Source organism: Hylobates moloch, unplaced genomic scaffold (assembly GCF_009828535.3).
Source record: "Hylobates moloch isolate HMO894 unplaced genomic scaffold, HMol_V3 SCAFFOLD_6, whole genome shotgun sequence".
Taxonomy (NCBI): Eukaryota; Metazoa; Chordata; class Mammalia; order Primates; family Hylobatidae; genus Hylobates; species Hylobates moloch.
This window is the reverse complement of record NW_026652281.1, coordinates 104,682,994-104,698,420: the sequence shown is the minus strand read 5'-3', so window position 1 is coordinate 104,698,420 and position 15,427 is coordinate 104,682,994. Positions and strand designations below refer to the sequence as shown.

The following is a 15,427-nucleotide window of genomic DNA, read 5'->3' as shown; positions in this document are numbered from 1 at the left end:
GAAGCAAGGGACGTGGAGGAGGAGATTGGGAAATCTGGGAAATTATGAGTGTGGAGAGATGATAAGGAGCAAAGCAAAAGTTAAGAGATTTCTGATTAAATAACAGAGAACTTGGAGAAAGGCAAGTTTGTGCCAAGGAGGAAGAAAAACAAAGCAGAGAGGGGAAACTCTCCAGAATGTTCAGGAAGTCTAACCTGAAAAAGCAGTTGAAGCTTGGGCAGAAGCCTGGAGTTTGGCTGTAGCCACAAGTGGGGCCTCTGCATGTCTCCTGCGGCTGAGCCATCCCCTGTAGAGCAAGGGGGTGGTGGATGGTGGGCCTGGGAAGAGGAGTAAGAGCCTAGGAGGGGAAAAAGGAGAGGAAGAGGCACGGGGCCAAGCAGAAGGCTGAGTGAGTGCCACAGAGGAGTCTAGGAGACAGGCTGCTGGGTGGTGGAGGACGCTGAAGGTGAGGGGCCAGCAGAGCCTCAGCGAACCAGGTAGAGGCAGCAGAAGGGGCGGTGGGAGGTGGGAAGGTGGTCTCTGAGGGAGAAGAGCAGGGTGGGGGGGGGAGGCAAGACACACCTCACAGGGTCCATGCAGGGAAGTGTCACTTTTGTTCCCGTGTATTTAAGTTTTTGTGCTTTTATTTTTTGGGTCAGAGTTTCGCTCTTGTTGCCCAGGCTGGAGTGCAATGGTGCAATCTCGGCTCACCACAATCTCTGCCTCCCAGGTTCAAGCGACTCTCCTGCCTCAGACCCCTGAGTAGCTGGGATTACAGGCATGTGCCACCACACCCGGCTAATTTTGTATTTTTAGTAGAGACAGGGTTTCTCCATGTTGGTCAGGCTGGTCTCGAACTCCCGAACTCCGGTGATCTGCCCACCTCGGTCTCCCAAAGTGTTGGGATTACAGGCGTAAGCCACGGTGCCCGGCTGTTTTTGTGCTTTTATTATCCTAAAGTTTTAACATTCTTTCCCAAGGATTATCATTCATACACACACACGCACATATATAATTTGGAAAATCTGAAAATTTTTCATAATTTGGTCATGTTTAAGAGGATTACATTAGAGCCCAGTGTGGTGGCTTACACCTATAAACCCAGTGCTTTGGAAGGCTAACGTGGGAGGATTGCTTGAGGCCAGCAGTTCAAGACCAGCCTGGGCAACATAGCAAGACCCTGTCTCTACAAAAAAAAATTAGCCAGGTGCAATAGTACACACCTGTGGTCCCAGCTGCTTGGGATGCTAAGGTGGGTGGATTGCTTGAGCCCAGGAGGTCAAGGCTGCAGTGAGCTATGATCATGCCACTTCACTCCAGCCTGGGTGACAAAGTGAGACCCTGTCTGTTAAAAAGAAAAAAAATAGGCCAGGCATGGTAGCTCATGACTGTAATCCCAACACTTTAGGAAACTGAGTCAGGAGGATTGCTTGAGCCTAGGAGTTTGAGACAAGCCTGGGCAACACAGCGAGATCTCATCTCTGCTAAAATTTTAAAAATTAGCCAGGCATGGTGGTGCACACCTGTGATCCCAGCTACTCGGGGGCACTGAGATGGGAGGATTCCTTGAGCCCAGGAGGTCAAGGCTGCAGTGAGCCATGACTATACTACTCCATACCAGTTTGGGCAACAGAGCAAAACTGTCTTAAAATAAAGACCAGGCACGGTGGCTCATGCTTGTAATCCCAGCACTTTGGGAGGCCAAGGTGGGCAGATCACCTCAGGCCAGGAGTTCGAGATCAGCCTGGCCAACATGGAGAAACCCTGTCTCTACTAAAAACACAAAAATTAGCCGGGCATGGTGGTGTGCACCTGTGGTTCCAGTTACTTGGGAGGCTGATGCTTAAGCCCAGGAGTTGGAGGTTGCAATGAGCCGAGATCATGCCAATGCACTCCCGCCTGGGTGACACAGTGAGACTCTGTCTCAAAAAAAAAAAAAAAAAAAAAAAAAGAAAAGAAAAAAATAAATCAATAAAGAGCTAGGCATAATGGCACATAACTATAATCCCAGGTACTCAGGAGGCTGAGAGGGTAGGACTGCTTGAGTCCAGAAGTTGAGAATAGCCTGGGCAATGTAGTGAGACCCCACCTCAAAAAAAATCAATAAAGAACAGATGTTTTTAGCCACTTGCCAAATAGTTCAAATTAAGAGGTGATCTATAAAGGTACCAGGATGCTTCATGAGGCACTCGAAGGTTTGGACTAGTGTCTTAGATTAATCAAGGTGGTCCATCAGGATCTGTCCTCAGAACTGGAATGCAATTAACGCAAATGAAGTTGTAAGTGAAATGGATTGTGCAATACATTAGATCTGCTGATCTGAAGTGGGCTGTGTGGAGTCTAGTTAAAGGAAGGCAAAGAAACAAGCATTTTTATTGTATATCCAGCTGGCCCAAAGGAGATTCTTCTTAGATTTGAAAGCCACAATGCCCATTTTCTAGACATCCTTCATTTGGAGAATAGAAATTAATCCAGCTACACTAGCTGAATGGAAATATTCCTTAAACACACCTAGCTAGATTTGTTCTAATTCTCTGCTCACTAAGCTCACTTGTGATCCTGTTCATAAGATGGCCTCTTTAAAGGGATGCCACCAAGGAAGTTCTGACTCAGAACCATGTCTGTGATCTGGCCAGAGAGAAATATCCTGTTGTTAACTAACAAATAGCCACGTTTGTGTGTAGATCCTTCAGTCACTCGAGCTTTTGGAAACTGCGTTTTGGTTCCTGTGGGTCTGGTCACCCCAGAGAGTGTGATAAAATCCTGTGATAAAATTCTGTACCTAGCCCTGCAAAGCTGAGGACTGATCAAGCAGCTCTGGGTTGGCCTCATCAAGGTGTTGACAACAGGGAGGGCTAATCTGAAGCAGCCAGCCAGCATCTCCTTTCTGTTATCTCTTTTAGCTGCAATCAAAATGCAGCAGCCAAAATATATAAAGAAATAAAGCGGAGACCACAGTGTTATATCTGAAATTGTTTCAACAGCCCTGGCATTAGGCCACCAGCATGCATTCTTTCCAGCCTGCATTCAGTGTGAACCCATTGTCTAGGCATTCATCTTTCTGAAGGAGCAGAGGACAGAAGGCAGGATGTAAACTCTCTGGATGCTTGTGGTTCTTTTCTCCTGATAATCAGGGCAACTCTCTCCAAACAGCAGCAGAGGGAGTGAAGAAAAATGGCCTGGGAGGACAAATACAAGGCTTACCCTTCTTCTCTGGAAGAGTCAACCAGCTTGATTGTCCTTTCTGGGCATCAGAGCCTCTTCAACTCCACAGTTTTCCATCTCGACACCAGAGGACCAGATTTAGCCCTGTTGTTCTTTCCATCCAAGATAATTTTATTCCATTTTGCATTCTTTGATAATTATTTCCTTCCCCTCCCCACCTCCAACTGCATCTCCTACTCTGAAATGCCTCTTGAGCAGCCAAGGACGGCCAGTTCTGCTCCTCATTTTCCTGAGGAAGAAGAATCTCAGCCTGAAAGAACATAGAGCTGGGTGACATATGGGTGGCCAACCTCTTCTCCTCAAGTTCCAAGAGAGTGGGCAATTAGTGAAATTCCATCGGTCATGTTAAAATATACTTTCACCAGGTAGACATCCTTCTCTCAATGCTAGACGACAGTGAAAAATGTACAGATTAATGAGATTTGTAATTGTTTTCTCTTAACTGCACACCCTTCAGGCTGAATGTGGGAGTGCTAAACAGATGCCTTCGGAAGGGACCCTGAAGACGCAAGTGACCTGCACCATAAAACCACCCTGAGGGTCAGCCATGCTGCCAGCACTCAAGAAGCAGCAGGGCCACCTGCTGGAAGACCTGGGCATGGCTCTGGGTGCCTGGCCCTGCCTTCCTCCTCCATGTCCTTGGAGCCAGGTCTATGGCAGGACCATGATCTTCTTCTCCAGCTTCTGTGGAGGGAACAGGAAGTTTTTCATGATGTCATCCAGCTCTTCTAGGGCCAACTGGGCATGGAGCTTGGCCACGTCATCGGGTTCCAGACGCACCACGTGCTTCAGCAGGTGGTAGAGATCCTTGAGGACGGTGCTCAGCACCTGCATGAGAGAGACAGCCATGACCGCCTGTCTACTGTGCCAGCATCTCTCAGTACGACTGAATTGCCCTCTCCTCCTGACTGAGGAGATCTGTGAGGACATCCACAGACTTCCTGAAGATAATGTGGCTGGGTGCAGTGGCTCATGCCTGTAATCCGCACTTTGGGAGGCCAAGGCAGGTGGATCACTCGAGTCCAGGAGTTTGAGACCAGCCTGGGCAACATGGCAAAACCCCATCTCTACAAAATACACAAAAATTAGCCGGGTGTGGTGGTGCATGCCTATAGTCCCAGCTACTGAGGAGGCTGGGGTTGGGAGGATCATCTGAGCCTGGGAGGTCAAGGCTGTAGTGAGCCATGATTGTGCAAAAAAAAAAAAAAAAAAGAAGATAATGCATTGCCATCTTGGGTTGGAGAAGGAGGCAGGGGTGGCGCTAGCCCTTGTACTGAGATAGTTTTCCCATTGTGTTTCTCACTCACCCCATGCCTAGCTACATGGCCTTGGGGCTTCTGCTCCCCTTTACTCCCAGGCCCAATCATAGTTCCCAGACTCCTTTATTCAGTCCCAAAGCATGGCAGAGACCTCAGGACCACAGACAGGCAAGACTGCCCAGACATGGTTGCTCCCAGAGCAAATGATTACCAGCATTTTCCTCCCCACCTCCCCATAAAGCCCTCTGCTGCCACCCACAGAACGGGCAACTATCTTATGAAACCCAGGAGGCTGTTTTTTTTTTTTTTGAGACGGAGTCTCACTCTGTTGCCAGGCTAGAGTGCGGTTGCATGATCTCGGCTCACTGTAACCTCTGCCTCCAGGGTTCAAGCAATTCTCCTGCCTCAGCCTCCTGAGTAGCTGGGACTACAGGTGTGCACCACCACGCCCAGCTAATTTTTGTATTTTTAGTAGAGACGGGGTTTCACCATGTTGGCCACGATGGTCTCAATCTCTTGACCTCGTGATCTGCCTGCCTCGACCTCCCAAAGTATTGGTATTACAGGCATGAGCCACTGCGCCTGGCCTAGAAGGCTGTTTCTTGAGCAATCATGCCTTTCCTTGCCCCTACTTTAAAAATCTGTCACCAGGCCGGTGCAGTGGCTCATGCCTGTAATCCCAGCACTTTGAGAGGCCAAAATGGGCAGATTGCTTGAGATCAGGAATTAGTGACCAGCCTGGCCAACATGGTGAAACCCTGTCTCTACCAAAAATACAAAAATTTGCCATTTGTAGTCCCAGCACTTTGGAAGGCCGAGGCGGGCAGATCACGAGGTCAGAATAGTTTAAGACCAGCCTGGCCAACACAGTGAAACCTTGTTTCTGCTAAAAATATAAAAAATTAGCTGGGCGTGGTGGCAGGCACCTGTAATCCCAGCTACTTGGGAGGATGAGGCAGGAGAATCACTTGAACCCAGGAGGCAGAGGTTGCAGTGAGCTGAGATCGCGCCACTGAACTCCAGCCTGGGTGACAGAGCTAGACTCCATCTCAAAAAAGTGGCACACGCCTATAATCTCAGCTACTCAGAGGGTGAGGCAGGAGAATCACTTGAACCCAGGAGGCGGAGGTTGTAGGAAGCCGAGGTCGAGCCACTGCACTCCAGCCTGGGCAACGAGTTAAGTGAGACTCTGCCTCAAAAAAAAAAAAAAAAAAAAAAAGTCTGCTACTACAGTTTCCATTTTTCATGACCAATGCTCCGATTTTATGGTATGATATGGAAATGGGAGGGTGTCAAAAGTACCTACTCACAGGAGCTCCTACTTCCCTAAAAAATCCTCCTGGCTTGGGAGCTAGAACTTCTAGCAAGAAACAGGTTTCAAAGGAACAGGGAAACAAAAATAAGGGAACTGAGGCCAGGTGTGTTGGCTCAGGCCTGTAATCCTAGCACTTGGGAGGCCAAGGTAGGTGGATCATTTGAGGTCAGGAGTTTGAGTCCAGCCTGGCCAACAAGGTGAAACCCCGTCTCTACTAAAAATAAAAATTAGCAGGTGTGGTGGTGCACACCTGTAATCCCAGCTACTGGGGAGGCAGAGGTTGCAGTGAGCCAAGATAACGCCACTGCACTCCAGCCTGGGCAACAGAGTGAGACTCCACCTCAAAAAATAAAACAAAAAAAAAAAAGTAAGGAGATTTAGGGACCAACTGGTCCAATTAGGTACAGGAGGCAATTGGGCCACAGGGGGTCATGTGACTTGTCTGCAGCTACTTGTAACATTACTTCTGGTCCAGGGCTTTTAGCCTCAAATACTACTACTTTTTGGGTCAGGTACTATTTTAAGTACTTTCTATATATGATCTAATTTTTCTGCCAGTCCTATAGAGGAAGGTTATTTTTATTTATTTATTTATTTTTGGGATGGAGTTGTGCTCTGTTGCCCAGGCTGGAGTGCAGTGGCACACTCTTGGCTCACTGCAAGCTCTGCCTCCTGGGTTCACACCATTCTCTTGCCTTAGCCTCCCGAGTAGCTGGGACTACAGGCGCCCACCACCACGCCCAGCTAATTTTTTGTATTTTTAGTAGAGACAGGGGTTCACCGTGTTAGCCAGGATGGTCTCAATCTCCTGACCTCGTGATCTGCCCACCTCGGCCTCCCAAAGTGCTGGGATTATAGGCGTGAGCCACCGTGCCTGGCCTAGAAGAAGGTTATTAGCCCCATCTTATATTTGCAGAAACTGAGGGTTAGAGGGTTAAGGTTACTCAGCTAAAAAACTGATGGTGCCAGGTTTCCAACATCCAGAGCCTGTGTCCTTATTTTTTATTTTATTTTATTTTATTTTATTTTATTTTATTTTATTTTTTGAGACAGAGTCTCGCTCTGTCGCCCAGGCTGGAGTGCAGTGGCGCAATCTCGGCTCACTGCAAGCTCCGCCTCCCGGGTTCACGCCATTCTCCTGCCTCAGCCTCTCCGAGTAGCTGGGACTACAGGCGCCCGCCACCACGCCCGGCTAATTTTTTGTATTTTTAGTAGAGACGGGGTTTCACCGTGGTCTCGATCTCCTGACCTCGTGATCCGCCCGCCTCGGCCTCCCAAAGTGCTGGGATTACAAGCGTGAGCCACCGCACCCGGCCTTATTTTTTATTTTTATTGAAAAGATAATACAGTACAAAAGAGTACATATTAAAGGGTAAGGCTCTCTTCTACTCCAGACTCCTAGCTGTTTCCCTTCTCAGAGGACATCACTCATATGAAGACATTTTCTCAGTGTTTACAAGCACACATGTGTATACTTCTGTTTCTTGTCCCCTCTCCGTTTTTTCAGACAGGGTCTGTACTTTAGCTCTGTTGTCCAGGCTAAAGTATAGTAGTACAATCATAGCTCACTGCAGCCTCAAACTCCTGGGCTCCAGCAGTCCTCCGTCTCAGCCTGCCAAGTAGCTGAGACTACAGGCATACACCACCATGCTTGGCATTTTATTTTTTTGCTATGTTGCCCAGGCTGATCTTGAAATCCTGGGCTCAAGCAATCCTCCCACCTCAGAGGTTGGGATTACAGGCATGAGCCACCAAGCCCAGCCTTCCCTTACCTTTTTAAAGTACAAAATTATATTCTACACTCTGTTGTGTACCATGATCTTTCCCCCCACTTAACATATTTTGTAGATCTTTTGTATAATTGGCACACATGGAAATAACTTATTTTTTATAGCTGCAGAGGATGAATGTGATGCAATTTATGTACCCATCTTTCCAATGAAAGTAATTTAAATTCTTTTTATCTTTTGCTATTGCAAATATTGCTGCAATAAATATTTTTTTGAAGATCGGGTCCTGCTATATTGCACAGGCTGGTCTTGAACTCCTGGCCTCAAGTGATTCTCCCACCTCAGCCTCCTGAGTAGTCAAGATTAGAGGCATAAGCCACTGTGCCCAGTGCAATACGCATTCTGATACTTAAGTCATTACAGACATGTACAAGTATATCTGTAGGACAAATATCTAGAAATGGAATTTCTGGCTCAAAGGATAATGTGCATTACAATTTTGATAGATATGGCCAGAGAGGTTCCAATAATTTACATTTTCCTCAAACACTATGAAAATTCCTGTTTCCCCGTATTCTTATCAGTGCCACGTATTGGAAACTCCTTATTTTTGCTAATCTAGTAGAAAAAAATAGCATTTTGCTGTTATGAATTTGCATACTTCTAACAAATATATAAACATAAATTTGTATTTTTTTCTGGTATGTATAATTCAGCTTCTCCTTAATGATTTGTAAAAACTCCTTTTTTTTAAAGTCCATTATCTGTCATATGAGTTGCAAATATTTTTCTCCCAGTTGGCATTTTTTCTTTGTGAAATTTTTTATTCTGGTGAAGAAATTTCCATTTTTGATGTAGTTAAATTTATCAAATATTTTCCTTTGTGGTTTCTGGATTTTGTATTTTGCTTTAAAGAAATAGGGCCTATCGGCTGGGCGCGGTGGCTCACGCTTGTAATCCCAGCACTTTGGGAGGCCGAGGCGGGCGGATCACGAGGTCAGGAGATCGAGACCATGGTGAAACCCTGTCTCTACTAAAAATACAAAAAAATTAGCCGGGCGTAGTGGCGGGCGCCTGTAGTCCCAGCTACTCGGAGAGGCTGAGGCAGGAGAATGGCGTGAACCCGGGAGGCGGAGCTTGCAGTGAGCCGAGATTGCGCCACTGCACTCCAGCCTGGGCGATAGAGCGAGACTCCATCTCAAAAAAAAAAAAAAAAAAAAAAAAAAAGAAATAGGGCCTATAATCTTAGCCATTATACTATGCAATGTTTATTTTCTTTTATATTTATTTATTTATTTATTTATTTATTTATTTATTTATTTATTTATTTATTTGTTTTTGAGACAGTTTTGCTCTTGTTGCCCAGGCTGGAGTGCAATGCGCGATCTCGGCTCACTGCAACCTCCGCCTCCCGGGTTCAAGCGATTCTCCTGCCTCAGCCTCCGGAGTAGCTGGGATTACGGGCATGCGCCACCATGCCCGGCTAATTTTGTATTTTTTTTTTTTTTTAATAGAGACAGGGTTTTGCCATGTTTGTCAGGCTGGTTTTGAAATCCTGACCTCAGGTGATCTGCCCACCTTGGCCTCCCAAAGTGCTGGGATTACAGGCATGAGCCACTGCACCTGGCCTATTTTTTATTTTTGAGACCAAGTCCCCCAGGCTGCAGTGCAGTAGCCAAGACGGGCAGATCACCTGAGCTCAGGAGTTCGAGACCAGCCTGGCGAACATGACAAAACCCCGTCTCTAATAAAAATACACAAATTAGCTGGGCGTGGTGGTGCATGCCTGTAATGCCAGGCTGAGATAGGAGGCTGAGATGGGAGAATCACTGGAACCAAAGAGCTGGAGGTTGCAGTGAGCCAAGATTGCACCACTGCACTCCAGCATGGGTGACAGAGCAAGACTCTGTCTCAAAAAATAAAAATAAAAATAAAATAAAATATAGAAACGTATATTTAACTTAGTCAACTCTACGCAAAGATTTTGTAAGGCCATTTAACAATGGAAACATCTAGGCCGGGCGCGGTGGCTCACGCTTGTAATCCCAGCACTTTGGGAGGCCGAGGTGGGCGGATCACGAAGTCAGGAGATCGAGACCACGGTGAAACCCCGTCTCTACTAAAAATACAAAAAAAAATTAGCCGGGCGTGGTGGCGGGCGCCTGTAGTCCCAGCTACTCGGAGAGGCTGAGGCAGGAGAATGGCGTGAACCCGGGAGGCGGAGCTTGTAGTGAACCGAGATCGTGCCACTGCACTCCAGCCTGGGCGACAGAGCGAGACTCCGTCTCAAAAAAAAAAAAAACAAAAAAAAAAACAATGGAAACATCTAGATCTTGCCTTTAAAAGGCTTCTGCTCTAGTGGGATGAATAAGGAGATATTCACGTAAAGACAGACAATACAGAATAGAACATGGTAAAGGTCACAGGGAGCAGAGAGACAGTGATGAGACATCAGAGAAAAGAGAGGCCACATTTTAGGAACAGGAAAGTGCACTGGAGATGGCGAATGGAAATGATGGGAAATAGTTAATTCAGCGGGTAACAAGCACATGGTCTGGGCCCAGGGTCCCCTGAGCATTCCACCAAGTAGACTGTGTCTAGCACCACGTGTCTTGGACTTGCTGTAAGAAGAGAGCAAGAGCCTTTCCATCTTTTGATGTTCCTGATCAGCATGGACACTGGGGAGTGGAGGCAGGAAGTCAGGGGAAAGGGCTACATAGAACAAGCTTCCCAGGCTGACCCTTCCCCACAGCGGGCTCCCTCTGGCCGCCTGTGCTCCAGCTGTGCCGGCCTTCTTTCTTTTCTTGCCTGAACAAAGCTCCTCTCAAGGCCTTTGCATATGCTAGTTCCTCAGCCTGGGAGGCTATTAATATTTTGCTTCCTCTTCCTAGGACTCCTATATCCTTGGCCTCCGGGATTCTTTCCCTAACCCCCACACCTAGGTAAGTCTTCCTGCCCTTCCTGGAGTTCTGTTTGTAGCCCCTATCAGGACTGTAATGTAAATAGTTATTGTAGGGCAGGCACGTGGTGTAAAAATAAATAAATAAAAAATAAAATAAATATTTATTGTGTACTTTAAAAAAGGTTTTCCTTTCTAGATGGTAAGTACTATTGACATTGAGGCCATGTTTTGCCTTTTTTTCTGTTTTGAGAAAGAGTCTTGCTCTGTTGCCCAGGCTTGAGTGCAGTGGCTCTATCTCAGCTCACTGCCAACCTCCGCCTCCTAGGTTCAAGCAATTCTTGTGCCTCAGCCTCCTGAGTAGCTGGGATTATAGGCATGTGCCACCACGCCTGGCTAATTTTTGTATTTTTAGTAGAGACAGGGTTTCATCATGTTGGCCAGGCTGGTCTCAAACTCCTGACCTGAAGTGATCCACCCATCTCGGCCTCCCAAAGTGCTGGGATTACAGGCATGAGCCACCATGCCTGGCAGCCTTGCCTTTTTCACTCTGGTATAGCCCCAGTGCCTCAGAAAGTGACTGGTACATTGCTCATACCTAAAAAAAATTACAAATGAATAAAGGTATTCATGCGTGCTACTCCTGGCTAGTCTCTCAATTGGTAAAAGCAGAAACTCCTAAGAACGTCGACTGAAACACTGCCAGACAACCAGGGTTGCGACCTGCAGTCACACAAGGTCCCATGCTCAAGAGGGCCAGGTTTACTTGGTCTAATGATCTGCTGTTGCCATCCTAAAATTCTTCCAGCCTGGATAACATAGCAAGACCTCATCTCTACTGAAAAAAAAAAAAAACATTAGCCAGGCATGGTGGCACATGCCTGCAGTCTAGGGCTTGGAGGCTAGGGCTGGAGGATCCCTAGAGCTCAGGAGTTTGTGACTGCAGTGAACTATGAACGTGCCACTGCACTCTAACCTGGGAGACAGAGTGAGACCCTGTCTCAAAAAAAAAAAATCATAATAATCTTATTTTTGAACTTGTGTGTGTGTGTGTGTGTTTTGAGACAGAGTCTTGCTCTGTCGCCCAGGCTAGAGTTCAATGGTGTGATCTTGGCTTACTGCAACCTCTGCCTCCTGTGTTCAAGCGATTCTCCTGCCTCAGCCTCCTGTGAACCTGTGTTTTGTAAATGAAGTCCAATGGGACAGGGAGCATGAATGTCAGTGGAGGCGGTAAGATTGTGTTCACTCCTCTTTGCCAGAGCATTTGCATCTGGAGTTCACTGTGCCCCATAAGCACAGGATTCTGGTGGACTCGCCATATGGGGGAGGGCAACAAGGCTAGAAGCAAGTACAAGGCAGGCATGGCTGTTACATTTAAGAGTGGGCAAATGGAGGCCCCAACAGCTTGGAGAGGCGACGCTTTTCATGCACTTACCATGCGTTGCTTTGAACACAGAAAGAAGGCAATGGCTTTCTAAAAAACACAGAGGACCATGGAACCCAACTGCATCTTTCTTACTCATTCACTTCCTTGTTTTAGCCAATCATTTACACTGAAAATAATGGCACAGCAGGGCAACCCATTGTTCTCGTTCCTTTCAGTCCTTTCTTATCAGTAAATCAAAGGTAGACAGTGTTGGTTGAATGTAAATGTATCAAGAAATGAGGCTGGGCGTGGTGGCTCACGCATGTAATCCTGGCATTTTGGGAGGCCGAGGCAGGTGGATCACCTGAGGGCAGGAGTTTGAGACCAGCCTGGCCAAAATGGTAAAACCCCGTCTCTACTAAAAATACAAAAATTACTGGGCGTGGTGGTGGGTGCCTGTAATTCCAGCTACTTGGAAGGCTGAGGTACGAGAATCACTTAAACCTGGGAGGCAGAGGTTGCAGTGAGCCTAGATCGTGCCACTGCATTCCAGCCTGGGAGACAGAGCAAGACTCCATCTCAAAAAAAAAAAAAAAAAAAAAGGCCGGTGCAGTGGCTCATGCTTGTAATCCCAGCACTTTGGGAGGCCGAGGCGGGTGGATCACGAGGTCAGGAGATCGAGACCACGGTGAAACCCCGTCTCTATTAAAAATACACATACACACAAAAAAAATTAGCCGGGCGTGGTGGCTGGCGCCTGTAGTCCCAGCTACTCGGAGAGGCTGAGGCAGGAGAATGGCGTGAACCCGGGAGGCGGAGCTTGCACTGAGCCGAGATTGCGCCACTGCACTCCAACCTGGGTGACAGAGCGAGACTCCGTCTCAAAAAAAAAAAAAAAAAAAGAAATGAAATAAAAATGTTGAATTCAGGCCAGGCGCAGTGGCTCAAGCCTGTAATCCCAACACTTTGGGAGGGCAAGGTGGGAAAATCACGAGGTCAGGAGATTGAGACCATCCTGGCCAACATGGTGAAACCCCGTCTCTACTAAAATACAAAAAATTAGCTGGGCACAGTGTGCGCGCCTGTAGTTCCAGCTACTTGGGAGGCTGAAACAGGGGAATCTCTTGAACCTGGGAGGCAGAGGTTGCAGTGAGCTGAGACTGAGCCACTGCACTCCAGTCCAGGTAACACAGAGTAAGATGGTGTCTCAACAACAACAACAAAAAAAATTGAATTCAGCGGGGTGCAATGGTTTATGCCTATAATCCCAGCACTTTGGGAGGCCAAGGCAGGAGGATTGCCTGACCCCAGGAGTTCAAGAGCAGCCTGAACAACATGGTGAAACCCCATCTCTACAAAAAGTACAAAAATTAGCCAGGTGTGGTGGGGTGTGCCTGTAGTCCCAGCTACTCGGGAGGCTGAGGTGAGGGGATTGCTTGAGCCCAGGAGGTTGAGGCTGCAGTGGGCCATGATCTTGCCACTGCACTCTGGCCTGGGTGACAGAGTGAGACCCTGTCTTAAAAAAAAAAAAAGTTGAATTCGTGTTGTGTAGAGTTTCTACTGCTCTGCTAAGAAGGAAATACATATGCATGTGCAAGCTATGAAATACAAATTGTGTAATTTCAGCGATTCTGTGTAGGAGCTAATGCTCTTATATTTGCTTTTAGAATTGGCATTGCACAATGTAAAGATGAACAGTAAAATTCATGCTAATAATTTAACATTTTAATTTTTCTCCAGCAAATAATAAACATCATGACAAGTTGAGAGACAGACTTAGACCCCATCTCTTAAAAAAAAAAAAAAAGCAGACTTTGGAAGGAAAAAAATTATATTTCCGGCCAGGCACAGTGGCTCATACCTGTAATCTGTGCACTTTTGGAAGGACAAGGTGGGTGGATCAAATGAGCTCAGGAGTTCGAGACTAGCCTGAGCAACATGGCAAAACCCTGTCTCTACTAAAAAATCAGCCAGGCGTAGTGGCACATGCCTGTAATCCCAGATACTCGGGAAGCTGAGGCAGGAGAATCACTTGAACCTGGGAGGTGGAGGCTGCAGTGAGCCAAGATGGCGCCACCACACACTAGCCTGGGCAATAGGACGAGACTCTGTCTCCAAAAAAAAAAAAAATATAAATATATATATATATATATATATATGTATAAATATATATATATACGTATATATATATGTGTATATATATATACGTGTATATATATATATATACACACACACACACACACACATAGGCATTCGAACCAGAGTGACTCCATTTTGAGTGAGGGCTGGGAATATGAGGCTGAGACTTGCTGGGCTGCATTCCCAGAAAGTTAGGTATTCCTAATCTCTAGATGTTTATGGTTAAGGGAACAAATTAATAATGTTTACTAAATAGACCCAGACTTAGGAGTGTCCACATATCCCGATATCTGGAGAACAAAGACATTCCTAATTTTGCTTTAAAGATGATAATATTGATTCTTGCAAAATATAGTAATTAGTAATTAAGAAAATTAATCCTTTATCACAAGTCCTTGTAGCAGAGCACATCTCCCCATATATATGAGTATTGTATCTAGGGTGGACACGTTCCTCCTCTTACTTTTGGGAACGTCCTACTCTGTCTATGGAACAGCTGTTCTTTCACTACTTTACTCTCTTAATAAATTTGCTTTTACTTTCCACTGCAGACTCGCCCTGAATTCCCTCTTGCACGAGATCCAAGAAGCTTCTTTTGGGGTCTGGATCGGGACCCCTTTTCTGTAATACACACACACACACAGCACTAATGGTACTTTCTTCTTGTTGTTTTTATTTGTTTTCCCTAGCAAGGAGCCCTGCATTTTAATCTGCACCGGGACCCACACATTATACAGTCAGCCTGCAAACAACCCTCAATGCTCCTAGCCCAGTGTCACCATGTGAAGCACCTGAGTCCTGTGAGCAAACCTCAAGAAGATGCTGCCTGGTCCCTGTTGGGCAGTTACCTCCTGGGCTTTCTCAGGGAGCTTCTGAGCCACAGTCAGGTCTCCTAGGTCAGGGGCCTGACTCTGTGGCCTCACCCAAGTGCCTTTTTTTTTTTTTAAGATGGAGTCTTGCTCTCTGCCCAGGCTGGAGAGCAATGGCGTGATCTCGGCTCACTGCAACCTCCGCCTCCTGGGTTCAAGCGATTCTCCTGCCTCAGCCTCCCATATTGCTGGGATTACAGGTGCCTGCCACCATGCCGAGCTAATTTTTGTATTTTTAGTAGAGACGGGGTTTCACCATATTGGCCAGGCTGGTCTCAAACACCTGACCTTGTGATCTGCCGGCCTCGGACTCCCAAAGTGCTGGGATTACAGGCGTGAGCCACCAGGTCCAGCTTCGAGTGCCCTTTCTAACCTGTCTTTGGGCGAGGAAGTCTTATCTTTCCTGAGGCTGGCAGCATGAAAATGAGCTAATTCCTGGCAGAGGATGACTCTCCACCGCTATTGCCTCATGATTACTCACTCATTCAATAATCAGTACTATGTGCCTCTGTCATGCCCAGGCAGTGTGCTGGCGATAAAAAAGATGAATAAGGCACGAACCCTCCCAGGTGGCAGCTACAGCCCTGTGGGGAGGCAGTACACACACCCCACATGGAGTGATCTCTGTTCTAAGAGAGAAATGCAG

The 15,427-nt window shown here is 46.7% G+C and overlaps 1 protein-coding gene across 3 annotated transcripts in view; it reads right to left on the bottom strand.

The window, feature by feature from the left end:
• Positions 1–18: 18 nt before the first annotated feature.
• TANGO6 (transport and golgi organization 6 homolog) overlaps positions 19–15,427 on the bottom strand; it is a 241,790-nt gene continuing 226,381 nt past the window's right edge. For 2 of the 3 annotated variants that reach the window (XM_032157750.2, XM_058441145.1), the window contains one exon: positions 19–4,032. In XM_032157750.2, the coding sequence (XP_032013641.1) occupies positions 3,856–4,032 (177 nt within the window). In that variant the 3' untranslated portion in view covers positions 19–3,855. The remainder of the gene's footprint in view (positions 4,033–15,427) is intronic. The other variant, XR_004248798.2, reaches the window with a different exon arrangement.